Below are 20,370 nucleotides of genomic sequence, written 5' to 3' on the forward strand. Positions count from 1 at the left end.
GTCCTGCCTCCCCATCAGTTCTCAAAGCTCCTCCTGGTAGTGGCATTGGAGCGCTTCCTGCTTCTCTGAAATGAGACCGAGAAGAAACAAAATGAGAATGGAGCTGTGTTATGGTCCCACAGAGCTGTAGCACTCTGGTCAACAGTGGCCCTCACGGTTTGTACCTGCCTGGGGTTTAGCAAAGCTCGGGCTTCTCTGAGCCGAGCCAACCGCTAAGCTGGCAGTGTAAATTGTACCTTCTCTTCTGCTGTGCGTGCTGAAGTTCTCCCAAGGCAGTTCACAAATTACCTGTGTTACATGAAAGTTCTTCTCAGAAGATCTTAGTTTAAGACCAAGTACATTTTCATAAACTCGCTAGATACATAAAGATAAAGCCATTGCTTGTGTGTATAAAGCAGTCTTATGGCAGGTACTGAATCATTTCACTAACAAGCCCTGGGTCCCATGGTAAGCCATTGTCTGGTGAAACAGATAGCTCTGCTGTTCTGAGGCTGCAAAGGTTTTTAAAACTAAAAACAATATTGACATTGACGAATAGATGAAATACTGCCTTGCTGACTTTGTTGCTTTCAAAGTATCCTGCCGAGTCGTGCTGGAGTAGCTGCCAAAGGAAAACACACAGTAGGGTTATTGGAACAAGAGATTAAGAAAAGTCACTAAGACGTGTTCAAAGGACACTGAAGTGTTTTTGATTTTCTCACATTCAGTGGGATCCTTCCAAAAGCATAATGTGAGCATATTGTCATGAATACAATTTAGTTATAGAAAAACAGAGAACACACCTTTGTGTGTCAAGCCAAAAATTAGAATGTATTGTTAATACGGTGTTTTAATTGCCCAATCAAAATGCCACAATCAGTTAATTTAGCACAATTGAAAAAGGAATTTGGGAATTTGCGATTTTACAAATTAATTATTCCACGTTCTCATTAATAATGCAATTAAAATAGCTGTAAACCAGCATCCTCATACCTAGCCTCTTCCCTGGTGATGTCCTTGCCTTCTAGAGTCGACAAGAGTCAGAAGCTGAGGGTGGGAACTTCTTTCTCCCTACAAATCTCCAGGTTTGTTAATCTTCCTCTGTAGATGGTGTGATTTCTTTTTAAGGGGAGAACTATGCAACTAACAGAAAGCTAAGCAAAATGCAAGGTAAAACAGTTGAAATAACTAACACTCAAACACAGGAGCAGCACCAAGTTAGCACTTGTAACTGTGGTGTTACAGCTAGGACAAGCTAGACAATAACCATCAGATCTTTAAGTGAGTTGCAGCTACAGTCTGGTTCTTACTTAGTTTTAGATGTGGCACATCAAGCTACAGTAAATTTAAGACAAGGATAAAAAGCCCTATGTCCTGAAGTACTTCATTAGTTTTTAGAATCAAGACTGAGGTCTATTGCTAGCACTTGTTAATGCCAAACTGAGTGAACCACAGAGTTACAATATAAATGAGCAGTTAAATCCTTATTTCCCTTGAAAATGAAATTCACATTTGTGTAAAGCTCTTGCTTTAATGAGTTTTCCAGTAATTTTAATAAAGGGAGCACATTGTCTTTGTACAGAGGAGAAGTTCCTGTTAAGGGATGCTCTTATCCTTGAGAGAACTTCCTTTGGGAAAGGTGAAGTGTGTATCAGTGAAAGAAAGCAGGTAGTGTTATTTCCTCCTTTTGAACATCTCCAGCTGTTACTTTGGAAAACAGGCTCATTTGTGCATGAGTCTTTTGTGTTCTTCCTTTCACTCCAAGCCCCAAAGTGAACCAGATGAAGGGATGTATTGCTAAGGTGCAGACTGCTCTTCGCAGCAGTACTAAAAGACCAACGTTTTCACAAGAATGATAGTCTGCTATGAACAGGAGCCATATTCACTTCAGAATATTGTGGTTCCTTGTATTGTACCTTTTATTTATATACTCTTTACTATTTTGTGGTGGTGTTTTGTTTGTTTGTTTGTTTAGTTTTCCTATATTCAGCTTCGCCCGTACTAACTTTTAGGTACTCAACTGTTATTTTTCTGTTGCTCTTAGTTCCTTTCAGCTGCTTCCAAGAAAATATGAACACAAAACACAACTCTAGAAAATGATTCAGAGCTTTTGTTCTCAAGTAGCTTTGAAATGAAGCTAAACATGTTCTTTGACCTATAAGCACTGTTATGGTTTACTTTCCAGAGTCTGTCAAGCATTTGATAATGATGATGTCAAACTAGGTATGTCTTAGAAAATTTGACTTAGTTTTCTGATTAAATTTGGAGGGCATTTTTTTAATTCATTGCTAAAAGTAAATCTATCAAATTAATACAGTTGTAAAACTGGCATGTGAGTCACTGGTGACACAGTTTCTCTGACTGCACCTGCTTTTACCTGGGCCTGTTCTGTGTGGTTTCTGCCTGTTTTACTTGGGCTGAAGCAATGCCCTTACAAGAAGAGAAAGGAACAAAATATTTTGAAATAATTTCTGAAAATCACAAAAACGGAGAGAAGTAATTACAACTTATCCACAAAAATATACAAATTCTACAGGCCAAAATACAAGTAGAACGCAACAATACTTGTGTAATTTCCAGGCAAGCCAATGCTAGAGCTACCACAGAGATTAGTGAGTTCACTACTGGAAGGGGCTGGCTGCCCGTCTCATGTTTAGTAGGAGGGCTCTTATCTGTAATGCAGTGCATCTCTTAGTATGTGACTCACAATGAAAAGTTTTCTCATGGAGAATATTTTATGCCATTTTTGGTGTGTGTGTGTGTATTCTGTTTTGTTTTGTTTGTTTGGGGTTTTGTTTGATTTTTGGTGTTTGGGTTTGTTTTTTTTTGCATTGCACTTGCACAGTAGATTGGCACGCAGCTGGTTTTCAGATTACAGTGCAGAGGAAAATATTTTCTTGTTTTGTTCATTTATTAAAAATATTAATCACATGCAGTGAATGACAACAACTTTCCCTCTCCTCTTAGTACATCTCTTTAAATACTTCCTTTGTTTTGTAGTTGCTGTTAAAGGTGGGAAACCACATAGCACAAAATTAGAGAAGTCTAAGTGACAAACTATATATCAACCACACTACTAATTCCCTGCCACACTTCTAGTTCAGAGAAAACATGCTGAGGGGAAGATGTATGTGGATATATAGTTGTGGTCAGGACCAGCGGGGTTTCTTTGATCACCCAAGATATTGACAGCCTGATGAATACATTAACTCTAAAGTGTTGTGTTTTTTTAAAATGAGAATGAGATTATCCTTTTGTTTTTGTGTATTTCTTCAATTCACATGCTTCTATTATAGCTTTATATGTTTAGACAGGGATATTTTTCATATGTTAAGGTGGTCTGATATGAAGGTTATTTTGTCAATAATATGTAATTTTAACAATAACAGAGGTATGAGAATTGTTTTCAGAGTTAAAGCATTTTGTCCATCTCTAAGGATCAGTAAAATTCTCTAAAGCAGTTAGGACCAGTCCAATTTTGAAATTTCAAATACTTAGGGACGTGGTTTAGTGGGTAATATTGGTGATGGGGGGATGGTTGTTCTTGGAGGTCTTTTCCAACATTAGTGATTCTATGATCATAACACTTTCCAAAAGCAAGAAGACATTTTCATGGTGATAAATTATGTCATTCAAACAGCAATCTAGTTCTTTCACTGTAAGACTGTGAAAGAGTCCAGGGACATCTAATTTTTGGAAGGAAACTTACAAATAGTAATAGTTAGTAATTTAAAAAAAAAAAAAAAAAAAAAAAAAAACTTGATAGCTACTAAACCATTAATCCTTTACTTAGAAAAGACTTGCAAAATGTACTTGGAGGAGGCTGTCCTTATGTAAGTAAAGGCCAGAGCTGGCAAATTGTTCTGTTTGGATCTGAACTCGTGCCTGTCTGTCTGGAGTTGTAGTGAGCCCTTGCTCCTAAGGCTCAGCTTTCCATTTAGAACAGTCCATGCTATCCTCACTCCTTATATCCAAACATGACCATTTTAGTGTAAAACTTTGTGGCACATTAAGTAAAAGCTAACAGACTATGTACTGTGTCACATCCTCTGTCTTCTGACATTGCAAGGCAGACAGCAGTCTGGGGGAGGGAAGGCACTGGCGGGGTGTTCAAAATAAGATGTGTAGAAATGTGTGAGCGTAGTCTGAGCCTAATCCCATTGTCATCATCTGAAAGCTGCTAGGAGCTAAATTAGATCTCTTAGTTAATATTCAACATAATGTCTGTTTATTTGTTTAAACTTTGGATCTTAGCTGTTCATTTAATATTCAGTATGTCTTTCTCTTTGTTAAATTCACATCCTTAATGAGGGGACCTGCCAGACTAAAGGGGATGTGAAGAGCATCAGTGATACTGCAGAACAGTTGTGACAGCTGAGAGACAGGAAAAGACAAGTTGATTCAATGTGTAAAACAAAGGGAGAGAAAAGATAACAAAGAAAAGAAAGAACTTGATGTCTCCTCTTCCAAAGCTTGATTTATGCAGCAGCTCATTTATTTGCTCTTTTTCTGGTTTTAAAGAAAATGTGAAAAGCCAGTCATCTTCCCGTGAAAAAAACAGGGTGTTATTGTTTGATTAATACCTCATACTGATGTTAGGAGATGCCTAATTATGCATCAGTGTTTTTGCCTCATTATGTAGAGGAGCATCATCACAGCAGATTAGTCCATGAACAGAGAATGGTTTCCTTTTTGCTAATTAATTCTCATGCTTCAACATAAGGAACCCAAACAGCAGTCTAGTTCTTTCTCGGTAAGACTTTACACCTAATTTTGGAAGGAAATTATTTGTTGCAAATAATAATTATAGTAATAATAATTAAAAACAACAACAACAAAAAATAAAGAAAGAAGAAAAAAAAAAAAAAGACAAGACTGTCTGACCTAGTCTCAAAAACATGGCTCAAATAGATTGCTTTTCTTTGCTAGTAAGGTGTGAGAGAATTCCCACAGCCTGCAGCTTTCTGAAAATGTCTTCAGCAATATTAACGCCATCTTCTTTCCCTACATTTATGATATAGTGATGACCCCAAAGGTTATAATAAGAACACAGCTAACTTTTGCAAATAAATGAGTGACACTGAGAACTACAGTTCTGTGCTAGCTCAGTAAAGGCAGAAATTAATATCAAGTAACAGAAGAAGGGAGATATTTCCACACTAGACAAAGTTCAAAGAGAAAATAGTCTTGAAATAGCAACTAAGAAAATGTTTGGATGATGGAATGCAGCAATCAAGAGAAGTAGCTGGATACTTGCTTCAACAAATAGAGGGAAAATGTATAAATTCTTGAAGGTTATAATGGCCTGCACTCCAGCCATGAAGATGTCTGCTAATGCTAGGTGCTGTGATGTAGGAAATAAAGTATCTCCTTAGAGAAACAAAGGGTATTTAAAAGTTCATGGCTACAAATTTAGTGCTGGCATTTGAACTACTGGGAATTTAAGGCCTATTTCAGTAGGTTAAAGAAACCTTCTTGAGTGTCCTCATCTTGTATCTTGCCACAGCATGCAGACTTTATGTAAATTCATCATTTCATAGCAAAAACTTGGAGCCTCAATCCCTTCATTAGAGAGAGCGTTTTTAAAAAGACAAAAGTAAGAAGATGGGAAACTTCGTGATATAATATTAAACTTCAAAGAGCATAAAGTATTGTCCAAACTCTCTTGTATTTTGAAATCTAATTTCCAAAGCATACTTCAAGGACTTCTCTTATTTACAAGAACAAACCCATGCATTAAGAAGAAGCACAATAAATTCTTGAGGAAAAGGACTAATTGCAGGCAGATTACAGAACCTGAAGATTTTACCCTGAATGATTAGCACATAGAATGGACAAGAATAACAGAAATGTAGGAGGGAGATAGCCATATTCCAATATCCTCAGGTTAGTAGAGCCTAAGTTTTGCAATGTCAGAAGTAATTTTACTGACGTTATTGTCAGTAAAATAAAAGTGGGAAATAAAAGTGCTCAGTGTAGAGGGCTGTATCAGAATCTGATGCTACTTAAAAAGTCATTACCTGAGTTGTGGCTTCTATTTCTGCCCTTCCCAAGGGCTAGTGTTACTGTCCTCTGCATATATAAGGTCAGTGCCATCCTCAGAGTAGTGTTTCACTAGCTCTCCCCTATAATCTGTGCTTGGCATTTGAGAGGTTAAAAAGAGCAGTATGGGAGAAAACAGCTCTCTGACAACAGCGCCGACTGTAAAAGTCAGTGATGTATTTTGGAGGAAGAACTAAAAATATGTCAAAGATAGTTTCAGGCAAAACAGAAAATGTCAGTGTAATGACAGGTCTCAGAATCTGCAAGACTGTATGCAGTGTTACAAATATGTTCAAAACCAAAGTTTTGCTTGACAGGTTATCATTTACAATTTTTAACAATTAATGTTGCCAGGATGCAGTAGTGTGACTCTGAAAATAAGTTGGCATTTCTGAGTAATTTATTGATGTCGAAGAAAATTACACTTTCCTGGATTCACTTCAAAGTATCCTTCTTCTAATTGGCCTTGCAACCTGGAAGAAACCTCGTAATGTGCTTTCCTTGCGGACAAGTTACTGCATAAATACCTGTGTAGTAAACAAATCTGTTAAAAAGAATCAAATTTTAGTGCAGCAAGATCACCTTTTGACAGCTTTGTACTACATATACGTGCCCAGAGAATGATCTGTAAAGGCAGCTGTATGTGTCTTTGTTATCCTACCATATACTTCAGTTGCCTTGATTCTCGTTTGAGCTATAGCCTGGATTACATTTATTGCACTGGTAGTGTAAGAAAGTTCTAATGTAAGTGCAGCCATCCGTAGGAAAATCTTTGTTGTAAAAAAAGTTCTGCAATCTCTTCTGCCTTCCTTCTCACCCAAGAGGGAAGCATGTCTCTGAGCACGCCTGTGCCTGTCATGTTAGGTTCGGGACTAACAAGGCTGTGTTGGGAACAACTTCTTAGAGGTCTTGTTGAACTTTGTTCCGTGTGCCATGCTGCTGGCATCAGTGAAGCTCTTCCAGGGAGCAAAGTGTTTCAAGTGTCCTTCAGCGCGGCAGTGTGACTTGTACGGTTTCTTTTCACCCCTAATTTCAGGCACTTTAGTTTTAGTGCTATCAACCCATAGAGTTAGCAGGAGGACAAGCAGAGAGAAACACAGCTTTCAATTCTTTGTGTGCTGTCTCCCATTCAATCTGCTGTATCATTAATTGGGTTCCATTTCTTGCTCACTTTCAGGTGATTATTGTATTTATGTTGCAGCAAAAATAACTTTCTGCAACTTTATCTTTACCTCCCATTTAAGACTGCTTTTCTGTGTATTCTTAACCAGCTTTCCTCATCTGGCATAAGGTGGTTGCATATATAATGTGTCATTCCTCTGATGAACAAAGTTATTCCTCCATATATTATGGCTGACAAACAATTTGGATATGGGCAGATGAACAGAGCTATAAAGATAATGCATTTCCTCAGTGTTGTTTCTGTTGGTTTTGTTTGTTTGTTTGTTTCACATAGGAAATACAATATTGAGCAAACATTCAGAAATAGATAGAGGCAAATGTAGGAACAAACATGTCACAGGCTTTCTTCAGGCAGTTCCAAACCCCTTTTCTGAAGATGGACCACTAAAGATGTAAAAGACAGTTCCTTTAAAACTATATACAAAGAAATAGACAGACTATTTCAAATATTTTAGCTTAAAAAAAAACTTTTGGGGAGGGATATTCAGCTTTCATGCCTGCAAAAACAGTTGGTTTATTGTTCTGTATAGTGCTTAAGTTCTTTTTGCATCAATTATAAGTTATAAAATACATCGGACATTAATTCCTAGAGGTGTTTAACTGTGATATGTAAAATAGGATTTAGGTAATTCTGTTACTCTGTGGAGGGTTTCAGGCCATAAGTAACCACTTCATCATTTAGTCTTTGGGTAAAAGATTAACTCCACCTTTCCCTGAGTTGGACGGCTGGAAACAAAGCAAATGAAGGAGTCTATTATCAACTGTGGAAAAGACATGAGTTACGATACTGCAGCACCAGTGAAGGTATCAACAACTAACCAAGTACAACTGGTACTGGGAGTAAATCCATAAAAAACAACCAACCGTCTTTCATCCTTTCCTTGTGAAATAAAAAAAGTTCCCAGCCGTGTCAGCACTACAACAAACTAGGAAGCCAGCTCTAGCTGCTCATGTGGAGGTCTGACTTGCCATGCTAGATTACTGCAGCCCAAAAATGAAGTGCTTTGTTCCTTTGCCTCTTTGCAAGATCTGGAGTAGAAAAATATCTCAAGAGTTTAACGATGCTTCTGCAATGCTTCAGTGTTTAAGAAGTCACCACACCTTATATCTCAGTAATATCCTGTGTGCGTTCTCTTAGCTGAACACTCACCTTATTGACGAAGTTGTCGCTGGTGCTTCTGTGCTGGTTACAGGACTGTCACAATGGCAGGAGCTTAGGAAAGCAGAACAGAGATACCAGAATCTCTGTCTCTGTTGACTGAGATTGTAGCCTGATAAAGTGCCAGCAAGTGTGGCCAGCCTCACAGATTCTGCAGTCTCAGTCACTTCTTTCATGACTGTATGAAAACCTATACAGATTTGTTCAGACAAGTTTATTTAAAGCCTATCGTGAATAAAATCAAGCTAGGCTGCATATTCAGCTGTGCTGTTCGCTCTCTTCTGCTCTCAGTAATGCTGACCTTGTGAGGCTGTGGCAAAGGAACGAGCTGTAGAATTCAGAGGTTCTTTCAGCTTGAGCAGGCTGCAGTAGAAACTGAACATCAAAATGAAGTTGCTGTCTGGAAGATTATATTCACTGATGTGCCAGCAATGAGCAGAACTATTGCACAGTCAGAATCCTCTCCGTAGCCTTGTATTAAACCATCCAAGGACTTTGACTTACCATTATCATCAAAAAAGAGACTGCATTTTAGCTTGTCCTTTTCCCAGTTGACCTTATTCTTAGGTGAGCAAAACTGTGTGTGGAAGGAATGGGTTATCTAGTGCTTAAATGAGATTGCTATTAGCTAATTGCTATTATACCAAGCAGTTGTAAATTTTGCTCTCGTTATCAGTCTGTGTCACACTTACCATGTCCAGCAGTTTTCACAGCATCTGTCTGCTTCTGGAACTTTTTCTAGAGTCTGGCATGGCTATGGATCAGGTAGTCAAGTCTGTCCAGCAGAAACATCCCCATCCTTCCTCCAGGATTTCACTCAGGCAGGACTGATTATGAACAGAAGACTTTGGATCTGGATATCAGAAGAAATAATACTGACACCTTTTCACCTGCTAGGTGAAAAGTAAAGCCACAGTGGAAGATAACCAAAAGACTGGGCAACTGTTGGAAATGGTAGTCAGCTAGGATGGGTGACGAAAAAGAAAAAGATGATACATCTTTGAGAAAGACAGAGAAGTGCACTAGTAACTGTAGACCAGCCAGCCTCAGCTTGCTGTCTAAAAGGAACATGAAATACATCCTCTCCTTTGGTGGTGCCTATCTGTTTCAAACTATGTGAAGGACAGGAAGGTAATATGGTCATCACATATTTACTAACTACTAATCGTGTTTGAACAATCTGATTGCCTTTTCTAATTATTGTGGTCAAGGAAGGGTGGTGGATGTAACTTGCTTTGACTTTAAGAAATTTTTATCCCTACAACATTCTCATTCATAGCCAAAGGAAGCATGGGCTGCACAGTAAGACTGCTAGATGGGTTGGACTGATGGGCTCAAAGGGTAGTTAATCAATGTCTTGATGTCTGTCTGGCAGAATATCACAGGTAAGTACAGGGGGCATTGTTGGTCAATATCTTCATCAATGTCTTGGATGAGGACTGTGCACCCTCAGCAAATCTGTGGGTGATGCTAAAATAGAGAAAGTGGTTTACACATAAAATAGTACAGCATCAGTCCAGAGGACTGTAAGAAGCTATAGGACTGGGTAAAATAAATTTAGGAAGTTAAGAAGAAGTGTTAAATTCTGTACATGGGTGAAAAACTCCACGCACCACTGAAGCTGGGAACTAGCTAGCTGGTGTGTTGCAAAGGTCATAGTGGATAGCAAGTTAATAGGACCAAAAGGTGGATTTTCGTCACCAGGAAGGCAAACCGAACTGGGCTACAGTGAGCAGATTAGGTGAAATTATATCCCTCTCACAATGTTGATGCCGTGTATGTCCATCTGGGGTTCTGCATCCACTTCTGGGCTCTACAGTTCAAGCAGGATGACAAAAGCTGGCATCCGTTTAGCAGAGCTTGCAAGGCTATCATGGGCCAAAAGCATGTGACCTTTGAGAAGAGGCTGAGACATCTGGGCTTGTTTAGTCTGGCAAAGAAACAGCAAAGCAGTGATCTAATAGCTGCCTACAGCAACCTGAATGGGAATTACCCAGATGGCAGAACCAAATTCTTCCTGGTACTGGCAGATGGTAAAATAAGAGGCAACAGCCCCAGGGTGCAGCTTGGGAGATTCGGTCTGTACATTACAGAAAAGTTATTCACCGAGAGGGTAGTGCGGTAGTGGATTTGCTTACCCAGAAAGGTAACCAGTGGAATTGTCCTTCTTGGAGTCTTCAAGACTTGGCTAGAAAAACATGGCAGCTGTCCTGGTACGCCCTTGGCAGCAGTCCTACGTCCAGCCAGAACTTCCAGCCAACTTTCTGCGAGTAACAAACTCAAAGGGCAACTCTGAAAAGAAAGTTGATGCACCCAAATTCACATGTTCATCTCGTATTCTCTCTTCAGGCTGATTTAGTTTTATGCTAGCATGTGTAGGGGCAGTGAAAGTAGAAATAATGACAAGGTGCTGGGGAAGGCTGTTTTGTCAATTGCAGTAGAAAACCAATAATAACAAAATAATCATAGGCCTCTAAGTTTCCTTTATGTATTTTTTGTCAAGCTAGATGGGAGCATTTCAGTCATCAAAAGCTTAAGCTGAGGTGTTCCAAGAAAAATGCGTGCTCAGGGCCTCAGGGGAGGAATGGAGGGTATGCTTGCTAATTTTATCTGGGAAGATACTCCCCTCTTGGGAGGACATAAAGTGACTGAGGTCCTTTCACAGTGGGAGCTCTGTTGCATAAATTGGTTTGCTGTGCGTACTGGGCACAAAGCTTTCTGCTGCTGGCCAGAGATAAGATTGAGAAAAACGTTCTTGAACTGGACAGCCTCATTATCATTGCATGTAAAAACAGCCATCTGACTGCTTCAATTTTCACCAGCAGAACTAGTCACTTGAAGATTATTTTACTTACCTAAGACCACAGGCTGCTATGTTATTGGCCACCCTGCTTCCTCCCATAAGCCTGTGCTGAGTTAACAAGAGAGGCCAGCATACATTTTCCACCACTGAGTATTTATTGAATCTCATTTATATGGCTTATGTTGGGAATGGCAGAACAGCTCAAAATACATCACTAAATTAATGTTAAAAAGAAACAGATTTAATCAAGATTGTTTGTCAGGGCATTTAGCAGTTCTGGTAGGCTCTGTGGCTGTTCTTAGTGGAGTTACACAATTATTTGATAATTTGCAGGTTGACAATAGTATAACAGAAGTTGTCGGTGCTTTTGGGCAAAAATTGGAGGGGCAACAGAGGTGAAGAAAGTAAGCTGTGTTACAGGCATGGAGTTGGGTTGGACCTGCCTCCCTCCAGAAGGGATACTTAACAAAGGGCTTTTTCTTTGTATGTGTTTTTCTCTTTGATCCATGCTGCAGTCAAGTGAGCCTCAAAAACCAGCTTCAGTTTTCCCATCATCTTTTAAGTCTCTCTTAACATTTCAATAACCTTGGAGAAACATGGCTTGTCATATAGCACATGTTGCCGGGGGCACCAGTGTGATGATAAAATGCTCTGCGTATACATCCTAACAGGAGTGAAGAATTACACCTCCACTTTTTATTGCTATGATTTTTTTCCTGACAAAGGCTTGATTTCTAATGTATGTCTGGGCACCAAATTAAGTAGCCAGGTACTCTGCTTGAGTACCTTCAATTAGTCTGACCAGGAAACTGAGTCCCTGCTATTCTCTTAGGAAAACTTCTCCAGACTTTAAATGAAGACAGAGAAGGCCCAGAGAAAGTAATTGTGATGGAGAATCTGTTTACAGATTATCACTGAAGGAGAGACGTAATGCTGCCCTTTATCATCACTTGTCATAGCCTTGACAGCCTGCAAACCTCCTGCCTGTGCGTTATTCTTTATTTGTCACCACCTGTGCCAACTCTTGCCCTGGCAGGTGCCTGGCATGTGTCAAACATATGATTCATGGCTACATTTGATCACCACTGGGAAGAAAATGATGATGTATTTTCTTTTAAATTACAAATTAGACATTTATTCCCCACATCTAGTGACAGGGGTTTTGGCTTCTTTATATCCACAGTGCACCATTTATAGCTCACTGTAGAATTTAAATATTGGCTCCTCTCTCATGCCTAACTCTGAAAGTGAAATTTATGTAATATCACAGCACATAAATGAAACCATCGTACCTCCCTGTTTTATTGTCGTGGCAAGCTTTCCTGAACTGATTCCTTTGGTAATAAATGGGCCAAATGTGTTGTCTCCTGGAGATTTAAAGGCCATTTTATTTCCTGTTGCATTCTGTTTTGCACACTATAATTGCTTTCAGATAATTTCTTTAAAATTATAGTTTTTCTCTGGCATTGATTGTTGCGTGTTTACTTGGGTACTAGAGCTCACTTGCTTCTAAATGTGCATATAGAATATATAGGCTTGTGTGAGAGATGTTTCTTCTGGAGATAATATTAGCAACACAATAACTGGGGACTGTGAGGAAATGTAAATGTAGTATAGGAAAGAAAAATATTTTTCTTTTTGAAGAAAGAAGTTTATGGGGTGCTGTGAAAGGGGGGCAGTTTATTATTTTAGGAAAATATGAGATTAATTGAAATTTGTTAATAACAACAATTAGCATCTAAATCACTTGTTAGTCAAATTTATTGCCATACAGAACATTTGAAAGTCTTGTCCAGTCTGTTTTAAGTAATACTTGAGAAGCGAGATTCTCAGGTATTGTCTTTGTCAAAGCATCCATGTCTTTATGATCACTGGCTCTTTTATTCAGTAGCTAGCCCAGCTGCTGACTGCAGATCCTGCAGAATTGCTACTATTCTGCATGAGCATTTTCTTTCATAGTCTCACCTGTAGTAATGCCAGCATACTGAGTAATGCAGGGGTGGCTTTAGTGAGTAGTTCAACAGAAAGGATATGTTTCACTACCTATATAAATAGAATAAAATGCTACATTTTTCTTTACAACTACTACTGTTATGCTGCCTCTGGCTGTTACTCTGTGGATTTTTATGCTATCAGAGATCAGTAAGATTAGAACCAGATAGTGCCACAACACACTGCAAGAGAAAATGCAATGTGAAAGTACTTTCATGTTTATTTAAACTTGGAAAAAAATATATATTTATGGATCCAAAAAGGGATTTTTTTTCTTCACTTTATTTTCATTCTCAGAAGCATATTTCAGTTGGTTGTTGAACCTAAACGCTTCATGATATTTTTTGCAAATAAATTCCAAAACTTTCTTCTTGGCCAAAGCTCCAAACTAAGATATGGCAGGTGTTGTTACTGGCATCTCTTTGACTGTGTCATCACTTACTGTTAGAATATTACCAAGACGTGGCTTTAGATCCCTTCTGTATCGCCACTAATCTATATATTTCCGTTTGTATATAGACCTGATCTTTTTATGTCCCTTATCTAAGCTTTATAAAAATTCACTCTTAAATTTTTCTTCCTGATTACTTCCATTTATGACTAAATGAGGGTGTATTTAGAATTCTGTGTGAACAAGACGTGCAATTTTTACCTCTTATTTGTATACCTCTTATTTGTGAGTTGTTCTTTGGATCACAGGGAGAAAATAATAAAATGAAAGTATCTGAAAACAATGTTGGGGCACGTAATTCTGGCATCAAAAGATGTACTGGCTGTTTTAATGAAGTTCTTTACAACTCAAATGATATTCTGTCTGAAATGTGTGAAGAGCTATTTGAAGGAAATGGAGGAAGAAGATGGTGAAGTGAACGCTTGTTTGTTGTACAGAATTTCAGCTATCACTCTGGCCCAAAAAAAAAAAAAAATAGATTAACAAGGTGAAAGATCTCTTCCTGAGTTTGCAAGGAACCTGAAGCAATGAAGGAACAGTATGAACTATCATTGTTTCCATGGAGTTCAAGCTCAGATAAAACTGATGACAATCGAATTATATTGTTCATTTATTTCATTATTTAGTAATTGATATAAGAACAGAAAATAATATAGCATAGTATGGCCATGTACATCATCTCTCTCTGAAGTGTTTTCTTGAAAAGGTGGGCTTTCAGAATTTGCTCATTGCAAGATGTGCAAGGAATGAAATGAAGTCCTTTGAGCAAGGCTGGGTACACAGCTGAATTTCACTGAATTTATTTGGCCCAAGGCAAGTGATAACAGAGTGCATGTGCAGACAGCATTTGTGTGTGTTTGTTTAAGCATCAGTGGATATTCAAATTGGGTGCTTGCGAGGGTTTTAACTTAGTTGTTGTGACACCTGAGTAAAGGTCCACTTCAGGCATGCCTTGAATTTCTAAATGGGGAACAGAGAGCCTACCTCCACCAGGAACAACTGGGATTGTTTAAGCTCCTGCTTCTGTCCATCAAGGGGTTGAGGAGCTGCCTTGGTAGTTGTCTTCACATACACAGGGGGAAATTGCCAGCCTGTGAGCCAGCTCACAGGAAATGGTAAAGCACTCGCACCTGGTGCGTAGCTGAACTACTTAGTAGGATCCTCTGATCAGCCAGTCTCATCAGTGAACCACCTCTGAGGGCCACAGGTAAAGATGGAGGATGTGCACATAGCCAAGCTGATAAGTGCTTGCTGGCCTAGTTGGAGAGCTCTGCTCAGGCTGGGTCACCTGAATCGTTTTGTTCGTTGTCTGTGCAGTATGCAACAATGTGGTCACCTTCTTGGGCAGGGGGAGTATGCACGGGTCAGTGTAAAAATCTGAAGACTTGTGGGTGCACGAGATCGCAGGTGAAAGGGTTAGATGACCTTAGAGTACTACAGGACATTTTCACAGTGTCTCAGGACTAAAAGAAGCCACAGTACCTAACAGATTAGATTTGATCTACTTTGGAAGTATGTAATATCCTGCCATGTTGAGACTTCAATTTTTCATGGCCATAAGATGATGCAATTTACAGTGGAAAAAAAAACCAGATTGACAGCCCTAACAGATTTTCTTATATTTCCTGCAAGGACTCTTTGTATCTTTGTTTTTAAGGTCTATTTCCCTTCTTCTGTATTCCTGCACTATGGGAATAGCCTCAATGGAGCTCATAAAAACAGCAAAACAGGTCAATAAATATATGCTTTAGACAGTCTTGCACATGGGCACAAAATGATCTAAGACTTGATTTAACCTCAGGCCAGTCATGATGGTGAATTGTAGCTGGTACCTAAAATGAGTCAGAGTGGCATACAGCCCTTGTCATGTGAGTATGGTTGGGCATACAAAGATCATCATTCAAAGACACAGTGCATCTCGTCATTGTGACTGCTGGGGGATTTTGGTTTTTGTTTTTTTTTGTGTGTGTGTGTTTTTTGTTTGTTTGTTTGTTTGTTTTTATTGAGGTATGTAACTAGCGAAATGGGATGAAAAAGGGATGCTGCTTCTCTTATTTCAGAATGAAATCTGGGAATTTTCCAGTCAGCCATAGAGTAGGAGACAAAAACATTTGATGTTTATCTGAATGTCATTCCTTACTTTTTGGAATAACACCTCAGAATTGGCCTTTAACATATTTCTCTGATTTCTCACAATCATCCTAGGAGGACTTGTTCATGACAATTTTGTTTACTACTTGATCTAATACTTCTCCCAGGTAGTACTATAAACACAAAACACTCTTGACTCAGTAGCTCTCCAAAGTATTCTGTTTCTCCCTCCAAAAACCCACAGCTTGTTCTGTAGTTCTCGTCAGATGATGGTTCCCAGGTTTCAAGCCTCTCCCATGTCAGTGTGAGCATACATTGATATTCAGTTCAGAGAAGTATCCCATGCAGTATTCTCCTATTAAATGCATGTAACTTGTCCCTGCTGCTCTGGATTTGCCAGCAGCATGTCAACAATTCAATGTCTTCTACTCCTTCTGATCTATGGGTAGATTTAGAAAGTCTTGTGTGTTGCTCTGCTAGGAAGTAGAGGAGACAAGGAGCATGAGCAGGAAGCTGTGTTTCAGTAGGGCTCAATTTTACTTTTAACACAAGATCCTGTATTCCCTGTACTGTGACTTGTGTGCTTGTTGCCTTTAAATCTTTGTGTCAGCATTATACACTTGAGGGTACTGCTGAAGAAGTCCCTTCTGGTAGTCCGTAACAAACTTCTTGCAATCAATAATGATGTAAGGTCTGGATCAACGCCTGTATTGACTGACCACACAAGTTCAGACAATAAAGTAGCCGATATAAGAAGCAATCATAACCTGGCAAACCTATTTCAGTGAGATTTAGTTTGCTACTCCTAGCATCACTAAATGTGGCACATCAACAGTTTTCATTACTGGAGACTGTGCTTTACTCTCCTTTTTTTTCTTGCCAAAGAAGGTGTCAAACTTTTCCAAAGTAATGAATCTGACAAGCTGAGGTGTTATATCAAAGGCAAAATGCCATTGTTGCTGTTGTAGATGTATTTAGGAAGAGCCAAAACTATAGGGTGTGGTGTTTTGTTTGTTTCTTCTTGGTGGTGGTGGTTGATTTGGGGTTTTATGGTTCTTAGTGTCCGTTTCTAGTCAGAATAAAAGAAGTTCCCGAAGGTGCTGTTTTGTGATACAAACAGCCAGGTTATACAGATAACGCAGATAAGAGAATCTATCAACTGCTCTACATTTGCAGCTTAATTTTATTAGGACGTCAGTTGTCCATTTGCTTCACACTGGTGTCCAACTATTATGATCTTCCTTCATGTCTGTTTCCCTTCCCATCACAGAAACAATCCAATAATGCTAGTTTAATGGTTACTTTTTAAAAATTGCTGTCCGTGCGTATTTCTTCATAATTAGTTGATAATAGGAAGCCCACTTGGAAAGGACACCATTTATAAAACAGTATGCCAGAATGTTTATCTGGCCTTGGGCTGCAAGAACCAGAGGATGTATGAATATCCTGCAGTTGTTTTGGCCACGATTATATCGTGGATGGCAGGTTGCCAGTAGCAACTGCAGTAAAAGGTCCAGAGTGTCAGTGTCTTCCTCTGGGTGATAAAACAGAGAACATTTGCACTTTCCGAACTGCCTCACAGAGGATTTGTGGCAGATTTTGGAAGTCTTGAACAGACAAGAGATGGAAGTGGATAAGCTGCTTGCAGGTTGTATGCCAACCTATCCTTCTGTTGGCTCCTCCAGGCTTGGCACCACTGACGCTTTTTTTGCCCTTCTTTCTAGAACATTTAAAAGAGAAGCTGGAGGAATACATGGTCCGTTTTGCCAAAGTGAGGATTGTACGTACCAAGAAACGAGAGGGGCTCATTCGGACCAGACTGCTAGGAGCCTCGCTGGCTAGAGGAGAAGTCTTGACATTTCTGGATTCCCATTGCGAAGTCAACGTGAATTGGCTGCCTCCCTTGCTTAGTAAGTGTATGAGTGTTCATCAGCCACTAAAATTACAGCATTCAGCATAGGTTAAGCAATCAAAACCATGTTCCGCGATAAGGACATACAATGTATAGAAGTGGTTAGAGCTGCTCTGCAGTGTCTGAAGAGTCAGTATGAGAACTCAGAGAAACCTGAGCAGCTCCATTTTATGTTTTTGTTTTGTTTTGTTTTTGTGGCAGAACTAGCGAAAATTTGAAGTATCACTTTGGCCTATTACAGTTGCATTTTATTTTATTATTACTACTACTAAGCACGCTGCTAAATCTAGTATTATGCTGCGCCCTTAGTATACACCTGAGAACTTCTGTTATGCAGGTATCGCACTGCTTCCTAGTCTTCCACATTCCATTAAAACAGCTTTTGCTGTAAATGTATCTAGGACCTCGGAGTTAAATCCAATAACAACTGCATTCGCAAGAGAAAGCTCAGAGAGAATGATTAGCTATTGACTGCTTTGCTGGATTCCAGCTGCAGCCAGCAAAGCTCCATTAGTCAAAGGAATGGAAAGAATCAATTGTAGTGTAGGATTTCACTCAGGAAACAGTAGTCCCGTTTTCTATACACTGACTACATGCATAGCATACGTGCTTCGCAGTGCTTTTTTTTTTCCCAAGCAAAACCAAATAAAACTGATTTTGTTATTAAAGAAATCTGTATTATTTAAATGTATATGCCACAAGTATAAGACAGGATAGTGTTTCATCAAGTAATGGTTATAGTTTCTTGAATTTTGTTCCTAGGCTAGGTTTGGCCATACAATAAGCTAATAAAGCATTTAGAGCCAAGAAGAGGGCACTGTTCTTGTAATGAACTATCACTTGAGACCAAAAAAAAAAAAAATGTAGTAACTAGTTTTCCTTCAGATCAGTTACAGGAGAATCTACAAAATTTTGAATTTACATCCTTTCTAGCTTCCATATGAATCTATACATACAGTCATCCCCTTGTTACCACTATGTCCTTAATCACATGATCACCATTTTTAAAAGTAACCTATACTCATGTGAAGCCCAAGTGACATAAAGGAGCAGAAGGAAATACAAGTTTCAACAAGCTTTCCACAAGCAGCTGACAGATAGCTGTTAAACACTGTGGAGTGTACATATACATATACTGTACATATGCAGTTTTCCTCTGCTTTCTAATTTTGCCTGAAGGTGCACAATACATTGCCCTAATGTACAAAATTCAGGAAGACTCTCACTCTTGTCTGCTGGAATCTTTTGCTAAATAGTTGCAGATTAGATATAGCCCTTCTGTTTTGCTAGTTTAGACGTGGGAAAATTGCAATTGTGAAATCAGTTCATTTTCTTGCTTTCTTTTCTGAAGTGAAGATACAGCTAGCTGGGTTTGACCCCATAAAAGCTTTAAACAGAATGGTCACAAAGAATTCATAATTGCAGTTAGGTTCATTTGGGTATTGAACTGATGACCGCAAGCCCCCGGCTTCAAGCAAGAAAACTGGAAAGATGAGAGAAGCTTCATCGGGGACCAAGACCCAGTTCTCCTCAGCTCTCAATGCAATTTGATCTCTCTCATTCCACTTTTAGTAGAAACCATTAGTTAACCAGCTAGAGGATCTGGAAAATAATCTTGAGGAACATGGGAACCCAAGGTCAATAGGCTTTATTTTGAAAGGAAAAAAATAAAATAAAAGAGCATTATATAAGGAAGGACAAATAGAGAATGATCACACAGCTAATGTACTTAAGAATGCCTTGTGCCTTGTTTTCTGAAAGGGAAGAGAGAATTGCTATGAACCATTAGGGGGCAAATATTTACTATCTTGAAATTGGATGATATGTGGCTACTAGTAATAGTAAAGTTGGTGGCTTTTTTGTTTTGTTTTTTCTTTGTCTATTTTTTCAAGTGTTTATATTTAGATTTGTCTTACGTTTCAGTCAGCACTGCATATGAATGAATGTCATTCAACAAAACCAGAACAGAGTCTTTAATGGGTACTTACTGTTTTGAAGCTGCCCAATTTTAGCTATGATTTTTATTTTTTTTTGTTGTCAAGAATAGTGAAAAGTCCTCAAAAAGGACTTTTCAACCCAATACTGGAATGAAGACTGTCAGTCTTCACTGAGAGCAGCAGTGTTCTGCTCTGCTCAGAGCAGTGGCAAACAGCTTTTCTCAAAACAAGATCATGCAAGTTAGAGGATGGGAAAAAAAAAGAAAGAAAAACAAAAACAAACAAAAAAGAGCAATCACAGCCAGGTCTCAAAGTTATTTAGGCATCTAATTTACATTTTGAGAATTGGCTTTCATTTTTTAGACAAAGACCTGGTTATCTCAGTACTTGTTAGGTATCTAAATACCTTTAAGGAGATCAGCCATAGGTGTTTTCTGTGAGTGTATATATATATATATTTATACATATATATATATATTCATTTCAGTTACAGTCCTTTGTTGTTAGTGGTGGTGGTGTTTTTTGTTTTGTTTTGTTTTTTGTTGTTGTTAAAACATGTGCAAAATGGCTTTTCTTTATTTTCTTCAAGCTTTATTTAGTTTATTTGGTTAGCTTAAACAGCATTCTAAACTGAGATAAGCCACTCCAAAACTGATATCTGAGGGAGTTTTGCCTGATGTTCACAGAGCAGGCAGCTGTAATCATGTAAAAATGTTGGCAAACACAGCTGTTTGTTATCACTCCTCAGTAACATAAAGCCAGAAGAGGGAAAGCTGTGATTTGAGCTCCAGCTGCAGTATTTGAGTCCAGTGTAGTGAAGAA

At 38.8% G+C, this 20,370-nt stretch overlaps 1 protein-coding gene across 4 annotated transcripts in view; it reads left to right on the forward strand.

Annotated features, from left to right (window-relative positions):
* The window catches only part of GALNTL6 (polypeptide N-acetylgalactosaminyltransferase like 6), a 452,994-nt gene that overhangs the window by 352,206 nt on the left and 80,418 nt on the right, over positions 1-20,370 (forward strand). For 3 of the 4 annotated variants that reach the window (XM_035324500.1, XM_035324501.1, XM_035324504.1), the window contains one exon: positions 17,424-17,609. The exons of the other annotated variant lie outside the window; for it this stretch is intronic. In XM_035324500.1, the coding sequence (XP_035180391.1) occupies positions 17,424-17,609 (186 nt within the window). The remainder of the gene's footprint in view (positions 1-17,423; positions 17,610-20,370) is intronic. 4 annotated transcript variants of the gene reach the window in all.

Source organism: Oxyura jamaicensis, chromosome 4 (genome assembly GCF_011077185.1).
Source record: "Oxyura jamaicensis isolate SHBP4307 breed ruddy duck chromosome 4, BPBGC_Ojam_1.0, whole genome shotgun sequence".
Classification (NCBI taxonomy): domain Eukaryota; kingdom Metazoa; phylum Chordata; class Aves; order Anseriformes; family Anatidae; genus Oxyura; species Oxyura jamaicensis.